Here is a 22,642-nt window from a genome sequence, read left to right on the forward strand (position 1 = left end):
CAGGTGCAGGTACGATGCAGCAGAGCTGACAATATCCCCTCCTGTGCTTTTGTGAAACATTAAATTTGGCCCTAACTCTTTGAGTGCAGTTTCAGATCAAAAAGAGGGAAGGGAGATTTAAATGAAATAATACTGGTCTAACTAAAATATACAGGAAAACTAAAAATCGTACTGTAACTACCCCAATGAGAGCAGCGGACACGCTAGGAAGCTTTCACCTGGAATGCAGAAACTCTCTGCCCAGAAGTTGTAGGTTCTTAAGCCTCTCCGGGTACTCCCTGCTGGCACAGCAAAGGAGGTAGAAACCTGTTGACAATGATCCAAGTTAGGCCTTTTTCCAACATGCAAGTCCCATCTCAGGCAAGAGTCACAAATACCAATTTTTTACTTATTGCAGTGAACAGCCATCACCACAACACTTCTGGAAACAAAGGCTGCAGAAGTGTTTTGCCCCAATCAAAATAGCAGGCTCTGATTTCAGCTTTTAAGGGTTGATTAGAGCTCTAAAAGCAAACAGAAACCCCACTGTATCTTCTAAACTAACTGAAAAGTCATTTTAGAAATAAAAACCTGAAGCATTTAATCCTCATCAGTATCATCCAAATGAAATACTATCATGTTGCAAAAAGTCCCCCTACATGCACACACACACACACAATGTATTCCTGATACTATTCCAGTGAAACCTACACGTTACAACCACACACAAGTCTGCTCTCCAACTAGGAACCTTTCCTCTGCACGCACCGAGGTTGTGCCCCTTCATTTTCAGATTAGGGGCTACCTTCCCCTCTACAGCCTTCAGAAACAGCAGTTTACATCCCAAGAGGCTTCCCTGAAACTCCATGGGAAAGGCTGTATCCAACAGGTGCCAAACCAGGGCCTCCTCAAAATGATTTGGCCATCTTCATCCCTGTCTGTCCTACTCCCTTCTGGGTTGTGCAAACCCACCAGCTCAACACAGCCAACTAAGGAAAGTCAAATCAAGTTAGTTGACTGTCAGGTCACACCTGACACTCTTTTCCTTCCTCTTAACTCAGTTCCCACAGTTTAATATTTTTGTGTGTGTTTAGATGTGCTGTTCTCCCTGCAGAACTCCTACCCCTGTCTGTGTGCACCTTGGACTACTAAAGCCAAACCAGACGTTGACACAGCTAGAGGAGCACATCCATCCCTATGAACAAGCGACGATTGTGCTTAGGTTTGAATATTGCTAATACAGAGCTGTAGAGTAGAAAAAAAAGTAAATACTGCTGGACTGCATGATCCAGAGCACTTCTAATTTCAGCAAAAGTTTGAACTCTTGCAAAATTTTTGCTTTCCTGATCATAGATTCTGACCAGGATCTTCTAAGAATATCAGTCCCTGCAAGATTTCATCTGTTTTCTGAATTTACAGAACACAAGGGCTGAAGGAAAAATAAAAGGTCTTTATGCCACAGTTGCATAAAGCTTCAGTGTGTTCAAACTTCTTGATGCTGCCCCAGAACCTTTGCTGTACTTTTTCAACATTAATTGGATTTTTATCTTAAATTACATAGCTTGGGGAAGAAGGGCGAGAGAACAGAGAACAGGACCTACTTGTTTATACATTAAAAAAACCAGACCCTCTTAGCATCTGGGCTTTGAATCAGCTGTTCAGAAAATTAATCTGTAGGTAAAAGCTCCTAAGTGAAAATACTGAAACATTAACATCAGTTACAGTTAAGTCCTTGGCTTGAGCCCCTAAAACAAACAAGGCCAATGCCCAAGGCGCACACATTGCATTTTTTTTTTTTTTGCAATTGCTTAAATTCGTAACAGCAATAAGCACAGACAGTCAGAGTCAACAAACAACTGCTTAAAAAGATGGGTAAAGCAGTGTCACAGGCACGTACTCAAGGCTTCCTTCTAGCAGAAGGCTTATCCGCTGAGTCCAGTTGCAGGTACTAATACTAACCAGTATCTCATCTTGCCCCTCCACTCACTGTGGGGCTAAGGATTCAGTAGATGAGGACAGAGACGGGCACTGCTGTTCTTTGCAGCCTAAATGGAGACTGCCACTTTCTGAGCCCATACTGGGGAAAAAAGCACTTTGAAAAACATTCTTTGATCAGACAGACAATGGACAAAATCCTTGATTTTTTTTTTTTCTTCCCATTCTCAAGTCCAGTTAAAAACAATTTCTCAGCATCTTTAGATCCCTTCCTTACTGATTTAAAATATTTTTTTCCAAAAATTGGTACCTTAGGCTTCTCTACCTCACACAACCTCCAACACCATACATAAACTCTATTTGCATAAAAAAAAGAAGCAACGACTTAACGCGAGTTGCGTCCTCCGTCACAGTATTTGCTCCCCACAACTTGGGGCTATGAGCTCACACCCCTGCCCAAGCATCAGGCAACCTCAACAGTTCCGACTGCACTGATCCGAGACCCTCTCCTGTGTACAGGAACAGCACTATGCAGGACGGGCACTATATGGACCGCAAGAGGGCAACAGCCCCTCCAGCCTAATACAAGAGGGGAAGCATCCTGCCCCACTGCACAGGAACGGAAGGGCAATAGGAAGACCCCTTAGTCTTCTCCCCTCTCGTGACTGTGAATGAACTTTGTACCCGATTGCCTGCCAGAGTTTTTACAGCACTGACACTGAGCGGTGCCAGGCAAGTAAGTCTTAATGAAGACAAGTGCTTACAAACACCCTTTCCGGTTGGAGTAGGCGAGGGTGTTTTGATTTTAAAACAGGCTGAGGGGTCTGTTAGAGTTAACTACAGCTAACCAATACACTAACTTGAAAGCAAAGAGAAACATTACTGCAAAGAAACTTTCTACATGTAACTAGCTACTGCAAGGTGACCTGAACTCTGTAGTGTGAAGAGATTTACCAAGCAGCTTGGCAAGCCCAAGGGTTGGTGCAGGCAGCATCCTAACACTTCTGGTTACAATAACAAGTCAATGAAACCGTTAATACAGGGATCCACCCCCTGTCTTTTTATCCATGGCCAGTCCAGGGCCTAAATGTACACATCCCTTTTAAGAAATAAATGTAAACATTCAGATGCAAAAATACTGCTTGTGGTGGGGTTTTGATTTTAAACACCACCTCCAGTTGCCATGATCTTCATCACAGGTGACTTACGGTTGGTTAGTAGTCCAGAGAAACTTGGCCTTAAGAGCTGATCTGAGCTCTAATGGCATTTTGCAAGGGCTTTGTCCTTGGGGGGTGGGGAGGAACAAAACAAAAAAAAAACAACCCTGAACCACCTCCAGGCACCAGAATTAAGGTTTCATCATCACTTTTCTTCCCCCTCCAACATCAACAAGATTCTGCAGAGGCCTTGCCAGCATCCCACAGTTACAGCTCCTTTTATGCAACTTTTGCTCACAAGTGTTGTAATCACTCCTCCTAGATCATGTTCCAGATGATAAAAGGGTGAGCCACTGCTGTGAACAGAACTCCTTTCATCACCAAAAAAGTGTGCTTGAAAAATACAAGCAGCTGAAGTGTTTTCATCTTTTCAATCCTAGAAAAGAGCACATCACCATTTAGACGTTAAGTACTTCTGCTTAATATGCACATATTACATATTTAACTTAATTAATAAAATCATGACAATAGACTCAGTTCTGAATTTCAAGTCACACTGTTACTATCATCCATGGCAAAATAAGAATCTAGGGACGCACAAAACAAGAAAAGCCATTTACTCTGCAGGTGATGGCAATGCTAATAACATCTTCACCAAAATTAGTGCTCTGCCATACCACGGCAAGTACAAATTAATCCATCATCCTAAGTCTAGCACAGAACAAGGGAGAATATGAATCGTCTTCATTTTATGGATGCAGAACAGGATTACAAAGCCATTAGGTGACTTGTTGTATCAGAAGCTTCAGACTGTAAATTACTGTGTATCTCTCCAACTCACTACCTTAACCATCAAGGCAAAGCAGTCTTCCTCCCTGAGAAGGTACACAGTGATATATAAACACAAGAAAGAATTTTATGTTGTATTGCAAACAATATGCTATTCTGAGTATTAAAGCCTCTCAGTCTTCCTAATGCAACAACTCGATGACAGAATGAAAGAACAGGTCCAGTTTCTCATTAAGTCACTGGCAACACCACATTACCGAGTTGTGTTGAGAGAGGAGCTGTTGCCAAGACAAAGCGATAGAAGTGAAAGATGAAGCATTTTAGAAGCATTTGATTTCATATTCCTGGCTCTTCCGCTGACTCTTTATGCAACTGGAGCAAAATCGAAAGGCACACACTTGCCACGCTGTTCTATCTGGTGTATTTAGTATGGACCAAGACCTTCCAGTTCAAGGAGCACAACAAATTCACACAGTGCCTTTGCCTTATGTACCAAGTCCACAATCATCTTTGGTGCCTCTATGGTAACAAACAGGAAGAGTGCAGGCAGACAAACGATGAGGACCAGAAGAGTCATTCAGAGGATACTCAATGTGTCTCCAAATCAGTTGAGATAAGAGCCTCAAAAGGAATTCTGGCAGCTGTGCACATCTGGCTGGACAGAGAGAGGGCATTGCAGAATACCAAGTTCACCCCTAGAAAAGTAAGTGATCTCTATCAATCCCACAAAGTTTGAGGGTGAGTAGAAGGATACTTCCTCCCAGAGGACATAAAGGATGAATAATCAAGTATACAAAACAAGCTGTAAAACAGTAATAGCCCAGGAAGGACACAGACTGTCAAAACTCATGGTGATAAACAGAGACACAGAAAATGCCTTCACGATTTTGCAACTGATCAGAGAACACAAGACTCCCACCCAAAAGCAGGTCATTTTCTTGAGTACTTTTATCAACAGCAGGAGGTGGTGTCACAGTGCAGCTGTCAGACACTTCCCAGAGACATGCAGATCACAAGGCTTGTCTTAAGCTGAAACATAATTTAGCAAAACAGAGACAATAACAGAGATTAAAACTTTAATTTAAAACTTTGCCAACAAAAATTGATTACAAAAAGGGAAATTATCTGTACAAAATAAGAAAGGAGGTACTCATTTAACACAAGACTGCCATTGTCAGTGTATGCTGCAGGACAAACCGTGCTTCAGGTCAAGTGACAAGTCAGAAACGAACAAACTGAGCTTGTCATATGGAATTTTGAAGTGAATTTTCCATAAACCAAAGTAAATTGACCTGAAGCAGCTCAAAAGCTAATCAAGACTTATCAGAAGTCTGTCTTCCTTGCAGACCCTTTCTTCTTCATTTAGAGAAGAAGGATGTACTACAAAGCAAGACCCAGCACAGTGCACTGGGCCAGGACAATGACTTTTGCCATGCTTCCTCCCACTCAAGCCTGCCTTCCTTCCGGCCTTCTGTACAAAGATGTTCTGCAATTTGAGTGTGCCAGGGTTTTAGCTGAGTCACAAACTATTGCATCTTCACTTAACAGTTAGGTCCTGACTCAAAATGAAGACAAGTGCTTTGGAGACAGTGATATTACTGTGACTGAAAAGACCAGCTGCATCATGACTCCTATAAAAATGATGGTTCTTCGACTTTTCAAGTTAGCATCAAGTAACAGCTGTCGATCAATGATAGATTAATATTTACAACACTGCAGTCCTCTTTTCTACCTACCATTTTATACAAAGAAACAGACGAGCATCTTTAAAACTCATCACTGAGTAGACAAAAATGGCAGGTGATTTCTGAACTCCAAGTTCCTGTAAAACCTAAGCATACGATATGATCATTACCAGTTTCCTACATTTTTCCACGAGCCGAATCAACAGAATTGAGTTGCAGTGGAAGAAGTGGAGCATGCGGGGGTTTTTTTCCAAGTAAGCCAGCTGAAAACTTCCAGTCTGGCTGCTTATTTTCCACTGAGTTTCACATCACATAGTATTTACAAGTTTTTAAACCTTCAGAACCCAGGTTTAGTGAAGAAACAAAGTAATAATAAAAATGTTTTGGCCCAGATTCACTTCACTTACTTATAGATACCTGAGATACCCAAGTTGGGGTAGAACAACTTTCTGTGCCCTACCTACCCAGTAAAAAACCAGACAAATGCTAAAGGGAAATTTGGTCAGAGACTTGAATCTCATCCTAGTGATGACGCTCTTTTCCTCCAACTATAAAACAAAAAGTGAGCAGCTACATTCCAACTTAGAAGTCTTGGTTAAGCTTAAGAGTAATTGCATTTCTAGCTGAAGTGTTGTCATTTATGTGAATCTAAGCCTTACCTTGCTCACTAGCAGCTCCCATCTAGGGCAGTCGGGGACAGCTACCTTTTAAGAATGCTATGAGACATGCATGAGTCCTCCTTACAGCTGGGAAAACTGAGATAAGTAAGAAGTTTGCTCAAGTCCATGCGGTGAGTCAGTAACAAGCTAGCATTACAACTTCCTGGATCTTAGCCCTATGCTCTGCCCAGGGGAACCCAGTACGAGGAAAACTACTGTACAGAATCATTCCCTTTTCCATGTCTAAAAATTTTACCAAAAAAGTACAGATACTAATAAACAGTGTACATAATTTGTCAATGAAAGAGTCCTGTAGTAAAACAATCCGTTCTATTGTATCCTGATTCTGGAAAAGTTTATTTCCAGCTTTGATTCTTTGATGTCTTAAAGCTTTTAAGAGAAAGTTGAAGATTCAGTTAACAAACATTATGCTGCAGTCAGTACCCTTTACATTAACCAGAATGATATGTTACATTTTCTAGTTTAAGTAGTATTTGTGCTACCCAATTTTGCAATCAAAATAGAAACCTTGAAGCCAAGAATCTACAGATCTCGGGGCTGGGGGTGGGGGGAGCCAGACAACTTCAGTTTAAACAGAGCAAGCCTTGTAATATGCCATGAAGAGTTCAGAGATTTCAATTCTGTGAATATCTGTTATTGCCTTTTCAGACGAAAGCCCTTTTATCCTTAGTCTTACCCAGCCCACCCTGTAGCAGGTAGGACAAATGCTGCACGGCAAGAAAAAAATTTCCCTCAAAACACAGCTTAATAATGGAAATGAAATATTTGCACTTTGCTTTACGAATGCAGCAGAGAGATATCACTTAAATAATGTTTCCGAAGACCCTGGGACTTAAGCACAGCTATGGAAAAAGTCAGCTTCCTAAACTCTGGGGTTAGTTTGATCCATCCGCCTCACACTGGATTCTTACCTTACCACGGTCAACAAAGCTTTTGACATAAGAGGCAAGACAGAACACCATTAGCTTGTTCCATCGTATCATGGAACAAGACAGCATAATGGATGCCCGTTGCAACAGACAGACTATACTGTATAAAGAAGGCTTTTCTTAATGGCAGAATCAAATTGGACACTACTGGCTAACCTGGAGCAAGATCTACATTTTTCCCTTCTGGAGTTTTAAATTTTCTCTTGAACCAGAAACATTCTTTCTAATCAGTTAAATCCAACAGTACTAGAGAGCTCAGTTCTTAAGCATGCTCTGCACCAGGAAGGGTCGGTTCTACGTCCAATTAAAACCAAAGAGTTGCTGTTTTCCAAGGGCAGGAGTTTTTCACTGGTCACCTAGCCGGAAACCTTGGCCCCAGTTGTGTCTTCCACCACCCTGCTGATCTTCTGCAGCTCTTCTCATGCTAGCAGGTGGGACACCAAACCCCGACACTCCTCCTCTCCTATTTGGCAGCCAGCGGTACCTACGACAAGCCAGAAGAAAAGGAGAGTTTGAGAAACAGCTGTACCTTGGGGGTAAATGCCAGACTACTTTTCCATGTATCTCCTTTTAGCTGCTAGACTTTGCAATAAAACTGGCTTTTCACAGCAGTACTTCACAGAATTCTTTCCAAATCTAAGCCCTCAGCACACTGAGAAATGGGAATTCTGGGAAACTTCCATCTCTGGGATATGGTTAGATCCAAAATCCAAACACAGGGAAAAACCCCATATGATAAGGGAGTCTCATTGTTGAGAATAAATGCTGTGATACAAACTTAATTCCCCTAACTTCTCTCCCTTTTTTTCAGGGGAAATAATAAAAAAATCCAAATCACTTCTGAGCATCTCTCTTTCTTCAAAAGTTTCAAAGGTCCTGTTATCACAGCATCTAACCATCTCACTGCTCTCCAAGTAAACATTCCTTCGGAACTGAGGACCAAAGAGACTAAGGCAAACAGGCTCAAGCAACTAGCTTGTCTGAAATCAAAGCTCAAGTGACCTGGCCAGAGCAAATCAGAGCTGTAAGACTTTATCATCCAACTTAGGCTACCATCTAAATAGAGTGATCTAAAATACAGCTGCTGCATTTTGCAAGGGATGCCATCAATGGAGAGTCATTTCAGCTCTACAGTAGTTACACCGAGCTCCTGCAAATCCCTTGATGAATTTGATAACTAAAATCTGAGGCCCAGACATAAAACCCAGATTCCTTTCTGCAAGAAAAATGATTCTGTATAGAAAAAAATTCTTTGTTATTATATTAAAGGTATCTGTAAAGTCATTACAGCAGCTTTTTTTGAACAAAACATTACAGTGCAAAGGCAGAATTTATCCCTTTGTAGAGCTGTTTGCAGTACTTCTGTTCCTATTTCTCAAATATAGAGAATAATTAAATACACATGAGAGGAATCAAGAGAATTGCACATAACCAACAAGACTGATGGCAGTTTCAGAGCTGTTATTACCTTGAAAGACATTTTAAAAAAATATTTTGTCTTCTTACCTTTATGGAAAATTAGGATAACCAGAAGGGCTTGCAAACACGAAAGTAGAATATAAAGCTTCCCTGCTCATTAAAACTTGTACAGAAAGTATAACTGTAATTCAACTTTGCATCTTCTAATTAACAGTTTATGCTATAAAAAGGGTTAACTGAGTTGCTAACTAAAGTTTGGTACAGAAGTAATATTTACAACCCAAAAGAATGAGGACAAGGGCAACTGAAGCTACAAACTTTGGCTTCTGATCGTAGTATTTCAATGCCAAAACAATGAACAGATCACAAGAAAAAGCACTTCAGAAACCAAGACCTGCAGTCTCAGTCAAGGTGACTGGTACAGTCTGGAAAGCAGAATACATATTATAGTCCTGAACAAGTCTACAACTGACTCTTACTATTGTTACAGGTTGCTGAACTGGTAGCTACTGTAATGACACACAGAAGTACAGATAAAAGATCATTTACAGGAGAAAAAAAATTTTTTATACTATCTGATGTTTGTTAGGGAGTTCTCTTTACTACAGCTCAATTCACTAGCAGAACAATGACTTTTACTCTCACTCTTAAGAGTGGTTAAAGGCCACAAGCCATCCGTAAGGATAACAAAGAACTCTCACATGGGCCATTTACAAGAAACTCAACATTTTTGATGACTCAGCAGCACAGTCAATATCATAGTCTGAAGCTGGCTGATTTAGCAAAGTATTTTACACCTTACAATCTCAGCAGATATATGTCTGATGAACAATACAGAAAATTCAACCAAACAAACAGTGAGCTAAAGAATAAAGCCAGCTTACAGGAACTGAGGTGTGGACAGAAAATTCCTTCCTCCCAAATCCATTGGATATTTAAACATTAAGAAGAAATACAGGTGTCCAACCAGATTTCCTATCAGCTCATTGATGACCCTGCAAGGCAAAAGAACAAGAATTGTTTCACATGCTGTCTTCTCTGAAAATAAACAAGTGACCATCTTCTGCCAGTTACTACTGTTATCTGCCACAGGCATTGCCAGAGCCATGAGCCACAGAAAATTTCCCTTCCCTCAGCATTTTGCAGCCACTTCTTTAGAAGGGCCAATCTTCAGTGCCAAGACATCAACAGGCTGTTCCACCCTCCCCTCTAAGCCTGCTCTACAGTCGGTACAGAAAATGCAATTAAATACTTGTTTACATCAGGGAATTAGACCGTACGGCTATTAGTGTCTAAAATAATAGTTTGCGGAGCTTGAGAAGTTACTGCTGTTTTCACTGGACTTTCACTGGACAACCTGTCTCCTGCTGTACTGAACTGTTTTGTTCCCAATTTTGCAAAAACACTGCTGAATGGAGGCCCTTGAGTATCTTCTGTCATGCATAGAAACAGCAGGTATCTAACAGCAAGCAGTTTTCTCAAGTGACAGATGAGTCAGTAGGAGGCACAGCCAGAAAAGGGAATTTGGTTTTGCTGTACTATCTCCTCCTTTTATAAATCAACCACATAATTTGTTGTTGTCACTAATTGTGTTACAGCGGCACCAAGAGGCCCCAATCAACGCAGGGCACTAATGAGAACGACTGTGCATAGAGATTTCTGCAACACAGAGTTTAGTCAAAGAAACCCAGGACAGACCAATGAATTCAGCAAGTGCTAAGAAGGCACTCCGTGGGCTTGTTTATTGCCATTTTCCCTTGTTTCACAAGCTGAAAAAAGCATCACGTTGGGCAAGACTGTGAGGCAAAGAAGTAACAGCACTATCAGAGTCAAGCTAAATTTGTTTCTAAAACCGGTAATGATGGCTGGTCATATGAGATGACATCTTTCTTTACTGTGCAGTACTCTTCTAGTAAGAAAAAGGCCTAATGCACAGATTTACTAGAAAAATAAACCAAATTCTTATTACTTCGCCCTCACCTACTTTCTCTAGTTCTCAAATGCACATCTCCTCATTGCTTTTATCTTAAATGACCATCATGTGACACCGAGCATTATCAGTCAGATTGTACAGGTTTAAGCCTCTTATTTTAATATTGCTTCTAAATTCAGCAGTAAGTTCAATAGCTGTAAAAGCTTTCATAACTTTAAATTGGCCATATAAGTAAATACGTACGATCCACCAATGATGTAGTTGAATCCCAGAATAACCCATGGAAGGTAACAGGCCTGAAAAAGAACACAATGTAGACAGAGAAGTTGTGAGTACAAATTAAGGACATAAACCTGCTCAACTTCCCAATGCACTAATAAGCATGATTATAATCTCAACATTTTAGGCATTACACAAATCCCAATACGTTAACTTAAACAGATTCTGCCTAACAAGGTAGAATACTCCAAACTGAGTGATTACTAACATTTTTAGACAAATCATACTCATTTAACATTATAAGCAGATGCAGCTTTTGCACTCTATGTTCCACAGCAAGCTTACATGAGAAACAAAGTCCTAATATTTCTGATATTTAAAAGGTCTAGAAACAATGACCAAAAGAGTTTTCACTACAAGATCTGGCAGAAACAGATGAGGTTGCACAGGGAAGAACAATTTAAAATACCAACATTTTGTCACTACATTCAGCTTATATCCAGGTTAATGTTTATCAGGAATTTTTTTCCTCTTTTCAGACTGATGAATTTCAGTTGTCAGTACATCCTTTCAGTAAAGCCACACTGAGTGACACAGTATGGAAGACCATGAAGACATTTGTCTTTGCTGCATCTCAAGGAGTGTATAGCTACGACAAAGCATGGGACATCTTTAATAGGAGAAAATATTTATATTTTGCCCCCTTCATGTGTGTATTCCGGTCAGAAACCTTTCCAGTATCCTGTCTGACATACCTTAAATCTTGTTCCAAACCAAAACGATACAATCATGTCTCTGTTCAGCTGGGCCCACACATAAAGTACTGACATGATAAGTGGAATCATCAGCAACTGCAATGTTTAAAAAATAATAATAAAAAAAGTTACCATCACTTTCACAGAAGCCCAAGAAACTTAAACATGCAGCAGGAGCAAAAAGCTTCAAAAACGGCTTGTAAGCATGATACGCAAGTAAAATCTTTAAAGTTTGCCCCAGAATCTTTGCCATCATATGTCATGGATCTGTTCAAAAGCTATTGAGAAAGCTAAGCAGAAGAACCTACTTGGTCATTCTCTCTTGCAAGGCCACGCCAAAGCAAAGAGCTCCAACTTGCACCAAGTGAAAAAGCAGCTGTGGTGAACTCCTCTCCTCCCAGCTGCTTAGTACCACACCTACAGCAGAGTCGGCAACATATTTGTGCCACAATCATTTCCATTCGCAACCCAAGGAACTAACCCAAACACACTCATCTGGGCCTAAGCTAATAGGCCAGATGAAGTGTTACACCACTGAATTGCCAGCTATGTCCCCCTCAGAGCACCACAGAGGGAAGGTGCACCAGTAAATCACCATTTCAGAGTATCACAGCCAGCCTTGGCTAAGCCACCTCGGTAGAGCTCAGTTAACCTGTGCTCCATGCCAGCAGATGAGACTGTTTCAAATACCTCCTGACTGTGACTCTATATTATACCTCCTTACTGTGACTCTGTTAGCTGATTGGACTATTTCTAGTGAAACAAACGTAAAGCACTATTTTAGCTATCTGCGGATTTCTGAGCTGAAGACAGACCGTGCCAGCAACATTTCCATCAAATGGTTTAACACTGTGAACCAGCTCGTGTGTTTGGAAGAGAGGTTAAAACTCATCCCTTCGGGGTTGCTGCTATTCAACAGGTTCCACGTTAAAGCTGGCACACTGGCATCAGTCCGGCCTTCCCAAAGCCCTACAGAGTACCAACAGTCTGACTTGTCACACAAGCACCTTAGGGTCTTTATTAGAACCATTTTTATTTTTACTGGAAAAACAAATACCTAATTTCTGAAAGTATCTGACATGAGAATAGAAGCCCAGCTATCCTACTCTATCTTCTCACTTGCAAGCAAGCCACTCAACACAAAGAAAAAAAACATTTCTAAGAAAAACACATTTGTACATCAAAAAACTGATTCTCTTTTAAGCAATACTTTGTATGCAGATATAAAACCATTTTAAGCACCTTTTAAAAAAGATACAGATCAACACAATCTGTCTAAAATTCATACAATGTATGGGTGACTTCAGCGTGCTTTTGAAGAATTTTGTGGTGTCTTCCCCACAGCAAAAGAAGTTTAAGTGCAGTTATGGACAGCCCTTAACAGAACTCAATCCTGACTGCAGATGCATGATCGCTATTTTTGTCTACCAAGGGAGCCTGATAAGTGATCTAATAAATGCTAAGATAATATTGTACAGAATATTAGAGATATTGGTGCAGGCTTTGGGTGACAGGGACAGAATAAGATGAGGAGAGAACAGCAGAGGCAGGCTGAAGATATGTAGTTATCTGATAATCTGTTGTGTCCAAGAAACACTCCCACATTTCACCCCTTAATATTTGGGGAGATAAGAACTACCCCATTGAAACTGGTTTTTTAGACCACTATTTTCATCATTCTTGTGAGGATTTTGCACTTCACAGTTCTGATCTGAAGCCACATTTTTCACAAAAAGATATTCTGTTGGCAAGTAAAAGGTACACTAAATTTGAAAGAATTCATTTTTAGATAAAAAAGTAAGAATGCAGATCCACATTCATTAGAAGAAACAGTGCACAGGTGACATCTTGTGTCCAATTTAGTAGAAGGCTGAACACTTCCTGACTGCACAAAGAGCCAATTTTCACTCCTTGACTCCCTAACTAGGTTAGGAGTGGCAGACAGATACAGGTTTGTGATGTTGGCTGAGGCTAATACACACACAGCACTCCATTTTGATATAAACTAAACCAGCCTAGCTTAACTATGTTCTGCAGTTATGCTGATAAGGCTCTCTGTAAAGTCACTAAGTAGTCAGAAAGTTCCATAAGATTATTATTTAAGAAACTGCACTGCACTTACCTGCATGTCCATTGCCAAGCCAGTTATCTGTCATTGCACCATTAAGGAAAACACAGCAAAAACTTATAGACTAGAATGACAAAAAGAAGCTGCATACACACAGAACACACATGCAAAGGCCTTTAATGTTTAAAATTAAAACAGGATTCCTGTGTAGTATTAAGTTAACCACTGGAAAAAATGAAAAATGTCCAGTGATCTAGAGACTTACACACTTAGTTTCAATGATTGTTTTTCAGTAGCCTTTCAAGCTACCACCTCAAGTCATCACCCCAAAGACTGACAGATGCACTGGCCTTCCAACTGGCTAACTACAAACTCAATCAGTCCTTGCATAAAAGCATATTACAAGTTCAACAGCTGGATTCGTTCATTAGTTTTTTTTAAAGACTAAAATGTTGGTTTTCTAACTAAAGAAATACCAGATCATTAAAAAACACCAATATATTGCCACTGAGTCATAGAAAATAATTTCTTGAAATGCATCAATGCAGGCTTTTAATACTACTCTCCTACCTTGGAACCCAAAGGATCTACTTACTGTGGCAACTGCCAAGCAGTAACAATTGCTGAAGAGCTTCGCTATGATCAGAATGCTTTTAACAGTTCATGAACGTGTATAAAATGGCACCAAGCATTTTCCCAGATAGTGCATCCAGGTTGCTCCTTACATCATATAGGGAACATGCAACTGGAAGCTTTTAAATAACCAGTTTGAAAGTAAGTCACAATCAGATTCATCTAATAGCTCACAGCCAACAGCCTGCAACCACCATGAAGCGGACGGTTTTCTTAACAACATAACTAAACACACATTGCTTTCCTAGTTACTGCTGTGGTTCAGCAGGACTAGCAGGAATAGCAGTTCCCTCCACAGAGTGGAATGCAACTAGAGATAGTTAATCTATTGATAAAGGCAACAGCATTTCTACACACTAGCTCTCCTGGCTGTATCTGGTTCACTCTGATGTCACCACTCCCTTTTTTCCACATGCCGTGCCACCGCAAACTGCTACAAGGAGGTACCAACAGCACAGGAGCATCTCCAAGGATGGAAGTTCCACAACCTCTCTTGGCAAGCCATGCCAGTGTTTTACTGCCCTTACAGTAAAAATGGTCTTTCTTATGTTTAAATGGAATTTTCTGTGCTTCATTTTGTGCCTGTTCTCTCGTCCCACCACTAGGCACCAGTGAGAGAAGCCTGGCTCCATTTCCTTTACTCCCTCCCCCATCAAGTATTTATCCACTTGGATACTGCGCCCAGTTCTGGGGCCCCCAACATAAGAAAGGCATGGACCTGTTGTAGCAGGTCCAGAGGAAGGCCATGAAAATGATCAGAGGGCTGGAACTCCTCTCCTTTGTGGAAAGTCTCAGAGAGTTGGGGTTGTTCAGCCTGGACAAGAGAACGTTCCAGGCAGACCTTATTGTGGCCTTCCAATACTTCAAGGGAGCTTACAAGAAAGATGGGGACAAACTTTTTAGTAGGGCCTGTTGCAATAGGACAAGGGGTAATGCTTTTAAACTGAAAGAGGGTAGATTCAGACTAGGTATAAGGAAGACATTTTTTACAATGAGGGTGGTGAAACACTGGAACAGGTTACCCAGACAGGTGGTAGATGTCCCATCCCTGGAAACATTCAAGGTCAGCTTGGACAGGGCTCTGACCAGCCTGATGGAGTTGAAAATGTCCCTGTTCATTGCAGGGGGGTTGGACTAGATGACCTCTCGAGGTCCCTTCCAACCCAAACTACTCTATGATTCTATGATAAAACACCCCTGAGTCTCCTGTTCTCCAGGGTGCACAATCCCAGCTCTCTCAGCTTCTCCTCATGTGACAGATGCTCCAACCCTTTAACAATCTTCATGACCCTTCACTGGACGCACTGCAGCATGTCCATGTCTCTCTTGTACTTGGAAACCTGGAGCTGGATGCAGCCCCCCATATGTCTCAAGGGCTGAGCAGAGAGAAGTAATGACCTTCCTCAACCTGCTGGCAATGCTCTGCCTAATGCAGCCCAGGAGGCCGGTGGCCACCTTTGCCGTAAAGACACATTGCTGGCTCATGGTCAACTTGGTGTCCAGCAGGACCCCCAGGGCCTTTTCTGCCAAGATGCTTTGCAGAATGTCAGTCCCAAGCCTGTCCTGGTGCCCAAGGCTGTTCCTCCCCAGGGGCAGGACTCTGCACTTCCCTTTGCTGAGCTTCATGAGATTCCTGACGAACACATTTCTCCAGCCTCTAAAGATCCCTCTGAAGGGTAGCACAACCACCTGGTCTATCAACAGCTCCTCCCAGTTTTGTATCCGAGACCTAAAAGAAAAGTCAGGTAGAACAGCACAGCTCATGGAAAAACCGTTTCCCAACATTCCCAAAACAACAAGCCCAGCTTCTTGGAAGCTGGCTCAGTGCAGATATCACAACACTGCTTTCACAGACTCAGCTGACTTGGGCCCAGCACAAGGTACATTAACTTCCAACTCAGGGAATGGCAGAGATCAGACGCATTTGCACATGGCAGCTTAAACACCCTAAATTCACTCTTCGCCTATACGGCAAAACACAGAAGTGCCCAAGTGAAGCAATACAGCAAACACAACAGAAGCTCTCACAGCACAAACTGAGCTTTATGTAAGCAGAAATCTAGTCCCCACATCACATACTTGTATTAGCACATTTATGAGTATTCTCCCTGCAAGCCAATTGCTACCTTTCCAGGAAGATTAAAAACTCACCTGTGAACATTTGCTACATTTTTAAACTGTTAGTTGCTAAAACCTGGTCTTTGAACATATTTCAAACAGAAACAGGAGAACAAAAATATAAAAGTTTGATGATGAGCAGAAGGATACAACAATGCAGATCCAGTTAAACAGGAGCATGAACATGTAATCTGCTGGCCTTCCATCAAAAGCCCCTGTAAATATAAAGAATTATTAGGAAAGGCACTGAAATCTTGGTAAGAAATTAAGACTTTTTTTTTAACTTTGGGGAGTCTAAGAAAAGCTCAGCTAATAACAGCTGTCTTACATGCAGTCTGTGGTTTATGACTTTTAATTTTAAAAAGCCCTACAATAGAACAACCTACGGACCAAAAAATAAGACATTCAGCCTACTGCATCAAGTGCACAAACAGCGTCTCTACTTAAAAAAGAACACATTTTAACTCTGGAGATATATGGTTTTAACTTCATAAGACTTCAAAATGGAGTTGGACCCCGTCCTTCACAAGAAACTGCCAGTCAGAAGCACACAATAAGGAAATATACTTGCACAGCAAAAGCAGAGACATCAGGTTTAATGATCGAGTCATGTGAAAACCAGTCCTTACTTAGTCAAATTGCATCCTCTTTGCATCATCTAGTCAGACTCAAGAGATACAATAGTTATTACACTCCAGAAAAATTAACATAAGTGACAAGGAGGGTACACGTGTATAGTGCATTCTGTTCCTTCTTCTAAGCTGAACTGCTTGCCTAATTTCCCATTTCAAACGTGTCAATTTTTTTCAGGACAGTGGAAACAAAAATAGGGTAACATTCCGTGCAGGTCATACAAAATGAAATTATATTTAGACACCCAGTTGAGTTTGGGACCTGGCAGAGAGAAGGGTTAAAAAACCCAAACCCTAACAACTCCTTGCAAACATGAAAATCATAAGCCCTCACTCTTGCAAACTGTGGCAAAAGGCTGACACTGACCTTGGCATTTGAGCAAGACTACTGTCAACTTTCATATAGCTCCATACAGGCAAGAAAAGCCTGAGAATACTGCTGAAACAGTCCCAAACCACAAAGTGACAAACACAGAGCACCACAAACAAGCTAAATTACATGCTAATAATTAAACATCAAAACGCCTAGAAAGAAGGCAACTGCTTAATGTTAGAACTATTTGGCTTCCTACAACTACTTTACATGTCCCCAGAAATGTAAAGAAAGAAAATCTATTTTTAAGCATTAGCTTGTTAGAGTAACTAGAGTAACTCAGCCTATGTAAAACAAAATTGATATTTTAGTCAGTTAAGTTTATTATTTAAGTTCAACCATGCAAGTTACATGACAGGGGGGAAAAAAAAGATACAAACCAAACCCCAACTTTGAAAAAATCTTTTGGAAGGTTTTAAAGTTGGAGAACCGCATAAACTGGAGTTCTCTCCTTACTGTTGCCATACAACAAATAGAAACAAACAAAGAGAGGAAGCTGACTAAACCTGTAGAAACTCCAGCACAGGAATTCCTCCAGAATATGAAGAAATCAAAGCAAATATTATTCCCTTAAAGTTTTTCACTTCTTGTTATCTAGGAGGTTACCAACAAGAATATTAGATGAACTATGTAAGTTGACTTTCCAATTAATATTTAAGAAAAGTGAGCTACAGACTGCCAAAAAGCTCAGCACAGGGGCGAGGTGAACTCTAGCCCAGTTGGTCCTTCAGTAGGGCCCCAGGTATGTCCAGTCATTGGGGAAGAGCTGCAGACTCAATCTCATCATTCGTACTGCTGGGGAGTGAACTCTGCATATTCTGCTTTCTTGGTATTTGTTATGTTGTTCTCCAATAGAAACAAAACCAAACCACATCAATCTCCTTTTCCTTAGGAAGTTAGAGGTCAGCTTGTTAGGAAAGCACAAGCACAGTACAAAACCACATGCATATTTCTGACGGCTAAATTTGAAGCTAGAATGCAACACCAGTGTACGCTCAAAAACCACGTACAACCCTGAAAATAGAATTTTCACTTCCTCAGTTTCACAGACAAAAGGAGGCACAGACCTATGCTAATCTCCACCTGTAAACATATTGTCAGCAACTTCTACACTTTCTGCTTTCAGACAGATTCAAACCTTTTTCATAGCAAGGAAGGACTGACCGAACCAAGAACTTCATTTATACCCAGAAAAATTACTGTAATATAAAAGAAATGCATTGATTCAAACAACACAGCTGACTTCCCAGTTTCAAAATCCAGATGCGTTGTACAGCAGAAATATAAATTTACTTCCTTCCATGAGACTTCTGACACATCACAGACAACTAGAGCATTCTCTAAGTATACGTACAAGCAGTGATGTCTTATAATTTGCATATTAATATAGCAGGAACTCCTAATACACATAGCTTTGCACAGTAGAATGTCATAACTGCCAGTACTCTCACGTGTTCATTATCTACTGCAGAAAGGCTCAAAGAGAAGGAGGAACTGTTTCTAGCTATTAAACTACTACTTACTTTCACTAATAAAACAATCAAATATAATCTGGCACCACGCCTCCCTTTCCCTGCTACTCTTCTTACAACTTAAAAAGGATTCCACAATACTCTCTGGATGACAGGTTTACCAGGGATCTCTTCTCTGCCATGGGATTTCCCAAACATCACCTTGCAACGCATTTCCACTTACACCATCAGTTCTGAGACTCCATTAGAACTACACTGAAATTCTTGTTCATAAATGCTTTCAGGAGGAGCTTAGTTTTGCAAATACTTTAATTACTTACTTCAATTGGAACAATTTTTGTCTAGCTTTAATAAACTGTGCAATGCAAATCAAAACCAGTTTTGAAGCTACCCAGTAATGACAATCTCTTTTTTGAGATAAACGATCCATTATCTGATCTCCTTTCTTCCACTCATAATTTTTCCCCCTAACTGGAAATCCAACTAGTTCCTTAACTTTTTCACATTTCTATTTGACAGAAGGGTACACTTCATTTGTAAAAGGTATCTCTCAATTCAACATAACCAACAGAATAACATAGGTAAGCATCATTGACTTTTAAAAAGAAAAAGAAAATCTGACATTGTTATTTTCTTAGATATTCATTGGAAAGTCAACTTAAATAGTTGATGGATATACCCATTATTACATATGCTTTATCAGCCTTCCGTGTTAAAGGACATCAGACAAGAAAGCAGAGGTAACATTATCTTTTAGTCTCTATCCCTCATCTCCTGAAATCCAACAACTAAAAGCACCAGGCTCCCTTACTGAAAGAAGTATCAAGTTCAGATCCTAAATGAACAGGCTCCCTGCTGAAGGGAAGGAGCCCGTCACAGAAAATCAGTTTTCAGTGCAGTTTCCCATTGACCAACATAAGTGGGTACAGAGATAAGCCATCTTTCTCACGATTCTGTCCGAATCAGCCACAACCCCCTCACCACAAGCATTCCCAACAGAAGCTGTATCTGACAACGGATAGTTTCTATCAACTCCAGGCAGAGTTCACCATACGCATACAATTTAATGGATAACATACCTGTTTCTAATCGTGATGAATATTGGTACAAGAAATACAAATTCACCAGGTAGAGAAATCCCGTTCCAGGTCCCACTGGGAAGAAAAAAGTTGCAGTTATCGGCCGCCAGATCTGTCCAAATCAAAAGAGAAAGATATATTTATATACTGTAGAAAGAACTCATATGTATAGGTTTTCTGTTTTCATTCATTATTGTCCTGGTTTCAGCTGGGATAGAGTTAATTTCCTTTCTAGTAGGCGGTATAGTGTTATGTTGTGTGTTCATTATGAGAAGAATGTTGATAACACACTGATGTTTTCAGTTGTGGCTAAGTAGCGTTTGGACTAAGTCAAGGATTTTTCAGCTTCTCATGGCCAGCCAGCAAGAAGGCTGGAGGGGCACAAGAAGTTGGGAGGGGACACAGCCAGGACAGCCGACCCAAACTGGCCAAAGGGATATTCCATACCATGTGACGTCATGCCCAGTATATAAACTGGGGGGAGTTGGCCTGGGGGGATTGCTGCTCGGGAACTAACTGGGCATCAGTCAGCGAGTGGTGAGCAACTGCATTGTGCATCACTTCTTTTGTATATTCCAATCCTTTTATTATTATTGTCATTTTATTATTGTTATTATTATCATCATTAGTTTCTTCCTTTCTATTCTATTAAACTGTCTTAATCTCAACCCACGAGTTTTATCTTTTTCCTTCTGATTCTCTTCCCCATCCCACTGGGTGATGGAGGGGAGTGAGTGAGCGGCTGTGTGGTGCTTAGTTACTGGCTGGGGTTAAACCACAACAGTTATCCATTACCTGGAAGATCCAGGAAGAGATTAAAAATAGCCCAAGTATCAGTTACTGCGGCTTCAGCAGCTTTTACAGTTTGTTTTTTTTTAAATCTGAGAAGCAAAGCTATTAAGATTACAACAGAAATCACATACAGCTTCCCAGATCACTTCCATCGCGTCTTCGCAGTATTGAGCCTTCATTGCAGTGCAAAAGGGATATGCTTGCAAGGATGCTGCCCTGTTTTAAAAGCACCCATACAGAACCCATTCTTACCTGTTGTACAGAGGCCAAGGAATTCATGTAATGGCCTTTAGCGTACCATTCGAGACAGCACACGCTGCTCTGAGCATTTTGCACCTGCCTTAGAGAGTCTCCCAACTAACAATATTTGGCACAGCCAACTGCATGGCAGCATGTAGCAAGGGCAGAAAATATCTGGCCATTAATGAATGAGCTCTTTTAACTGGCAACATTTCCAAATAGAGTATTGGGATCCTGAACATCACCGTTCCAGAAGGAATAACAGAACTAGAGGAAAAAAACAAGTCATTTAAGCTACTGAATTTTGGGGACAATACATGAAACAAACTACAGATAGAGCCATCTTTTTTTTTGCACTTAGTCTTTCACTGAAGATATAATGAGCACATATAATAGCAATTGAAAGGTTGGGATCTTTTCCTTTCCTTCCCTTTCATTTTCAGTTCATCCAATGGGCACTCTCCCTCTACACACCTGCATACCAAAACACTGAACCTCTAACCTCGCAATACAAGGAAAAGGACTACGTCCAGCTTGTGACCACTGCTAATGCATCCAGAAACACTGTACATCTGAAACCTCAGGACTTGAGTTGTTAGTTTATGTCAACCATAGCCAGGCACAGAAGCTGACAATCCCAAACACAAGGTTTTTTGCAAATTCCAAGAAAGAAGGTACAAAAGATGCACTTCTTTAGCTCTGCCTCAGTATCTCCAGAGCCACCTGCAGTTCAGGACAGTTGCAGACCTGCCTGTGACCCCTGTTCCCAAAGTCACGCCCACACAATCACACAGCAAGAGGCTGGGCAACTCACCTGAAGTCACAGCCACAGGTTTTATGATCACGGAGTGCCTTAGCACACCAACCGGTGCCAGCCAGAACAGCTCCCCCAGAAAACGTAGGAAAATAAACGCCCCAGAACGAGATGCAAAACGAACTACAGGGCCTGTTAAGGCCCACAGCCCTCCTTGCCTCACCCAGGGGCCCCGGCAAGGCCAGGCACCGCAGTCTGTGTCACCTTGGTCGGGGGCCCGGGGCCTGCGGGGGCACAGCACTGGCTAAACCCTGGGCCCAGCTGACAGGCCTCATACCGGTTAAGCAGGAAGGCAGGCCCGGCTTCTCGCCCGAGGTGATCTGGGTCACTCCTAAGGGCCGCCTCCGTGCGCGATTCCCTCCCAACGCGGCCGCGGAGGCCGGGGGAAGGGGGACAGCCCCCAGCCCCGCAGCCCGGCCAGCCGCTCACTACAACTCCCAGAATGCCGAGCGCGCCCCGGACTGGGCTCCCTTATGGCGCGGGCGCCGCAAGGCACGCCGGGACTGGTAGTGCGGCCCGTACCTGGAAGCGGTTAATGAAGGCGTCGGGCCAGAGGAAGAGGTAGACGGGGCTGACGAGGCCCAGCTTGCCGATGAGCGGCACCGCGATGGAACCGGCGAACCAGTAGCGGGTGATGAGCGGGATGCTCCGGAACCAGTCCCCCAGGTCCGACATGTCGCGGCCGCCGCCGAGGCCTCGCTACGAACCGGCCGCTGAGGAAGGGGAGAAGCGAGAGCCCGGCCGCTGAGGGAGAGGCGAGGGCCCGGCCGCGCTCCACCCGCTGGTCCCGCCGCCGCCCCGGGCAGGGAGGGGAACCCCGAACCAGACGTGGCGCCGCCGAATTCGGTCGAGCCGCCGCGACTTCCGGCCCCGCCCCCTCGGCTGCCGGGGCAACGGCAGCGCCGGAAGTCCCGCCTCCTCGGGGAGGGGGCGGGGGAGCG

At 42.0% G+C, this 22,642-nt stretch overlaps 1 protein-coding gene across 2 annotated transcripts; it reads right to left on the bottom strand.

Moving 5' to 3' along the window:
* Nucleotides 1–4,921: 4,921 nt before the first annotated feature.
* DERL1 (derlin 1) lies at nucleotides 4,922–22,553 on the bottom strand. 2 transcript variants are annotated; one of them, XM_049827274.1, is made up of 8 exons: nucleotides 22,224–22,553; nucleotides 19,856–19,967; nucleotides 16,450–16,514; nucleotides 13,603–13,629; nucleotides 11,481–11,576; nucleotides 10,750–10,802; nucleotides 9,458–9,568; nucleotides 4,922–7,638 (listed from the first exon to the last, which is right to left on the bottom strand). In XM_049827274.1, the coding sequence occupies exons 1-8, from the start codon at nucleotides 22,374–22,376 to the stop codon at nucleotides 7,500–7,502; spliced, it is 756 nt and encodes a 251-aa protein (XP_049683231.1). In that variant the 5' UTR covers nucleotides 22,377–22,553; the 3' UTR covers nucleotides 4,922–7,499. The 2 variants fall into 2 exon arrangements, with proteins under 2 accessions (XP_049683231.1, XP_049683240.1); XM_049827283.1 differs by lacking the exon at nucleotides 22,224–22,553 and adding an exon at nucleotides 21,702–22,114.
* Nucleotides 22,554–22,642: the final 89 nt, after the last annotated feature.

This window comes from Accipiter gentilis, chromosome 2 (assembly GCF_929443795.1).
Source record: "Accipiter gentilis chromosome 2, bAccGen1.1, whole genome shotgun sequence".
Classification (NCBI taxonomy): domain Eukaryota; kingdom Metazoa; phylum Chordata; class Aves; order Accipitriformes; family Accipitridae; genus Astur; species Astur gentilis.

What these genes read in the sequence shown, in the direction of transcription:
- DERL1 (XM_049827274.1), bottom strand. Translation starts at nt 22,376, where the DNA reads ATGTCGGACCTGGGGGACTGGTTCCGGAGCATCCCGCTCATCACCCGC. An exon ending in CCTTCATTAACCGCTTCCAG is followed by an intron (nt 19,968 to 22,223) that starts GTACGGGCCGCA and finishes TGATTTGGACAG; the next exon opens with ATCTGGCGGCCGATAACTGC. An exon ending in GGTTTGGAACAAGATTTAAG is followed by an intron (nt 10,803 to 11,480) that starts GTATGTCAGACA and finishes GTTCTTTTTCAG; the next exon opens with GCCTGTTACCTTCCATGGGT.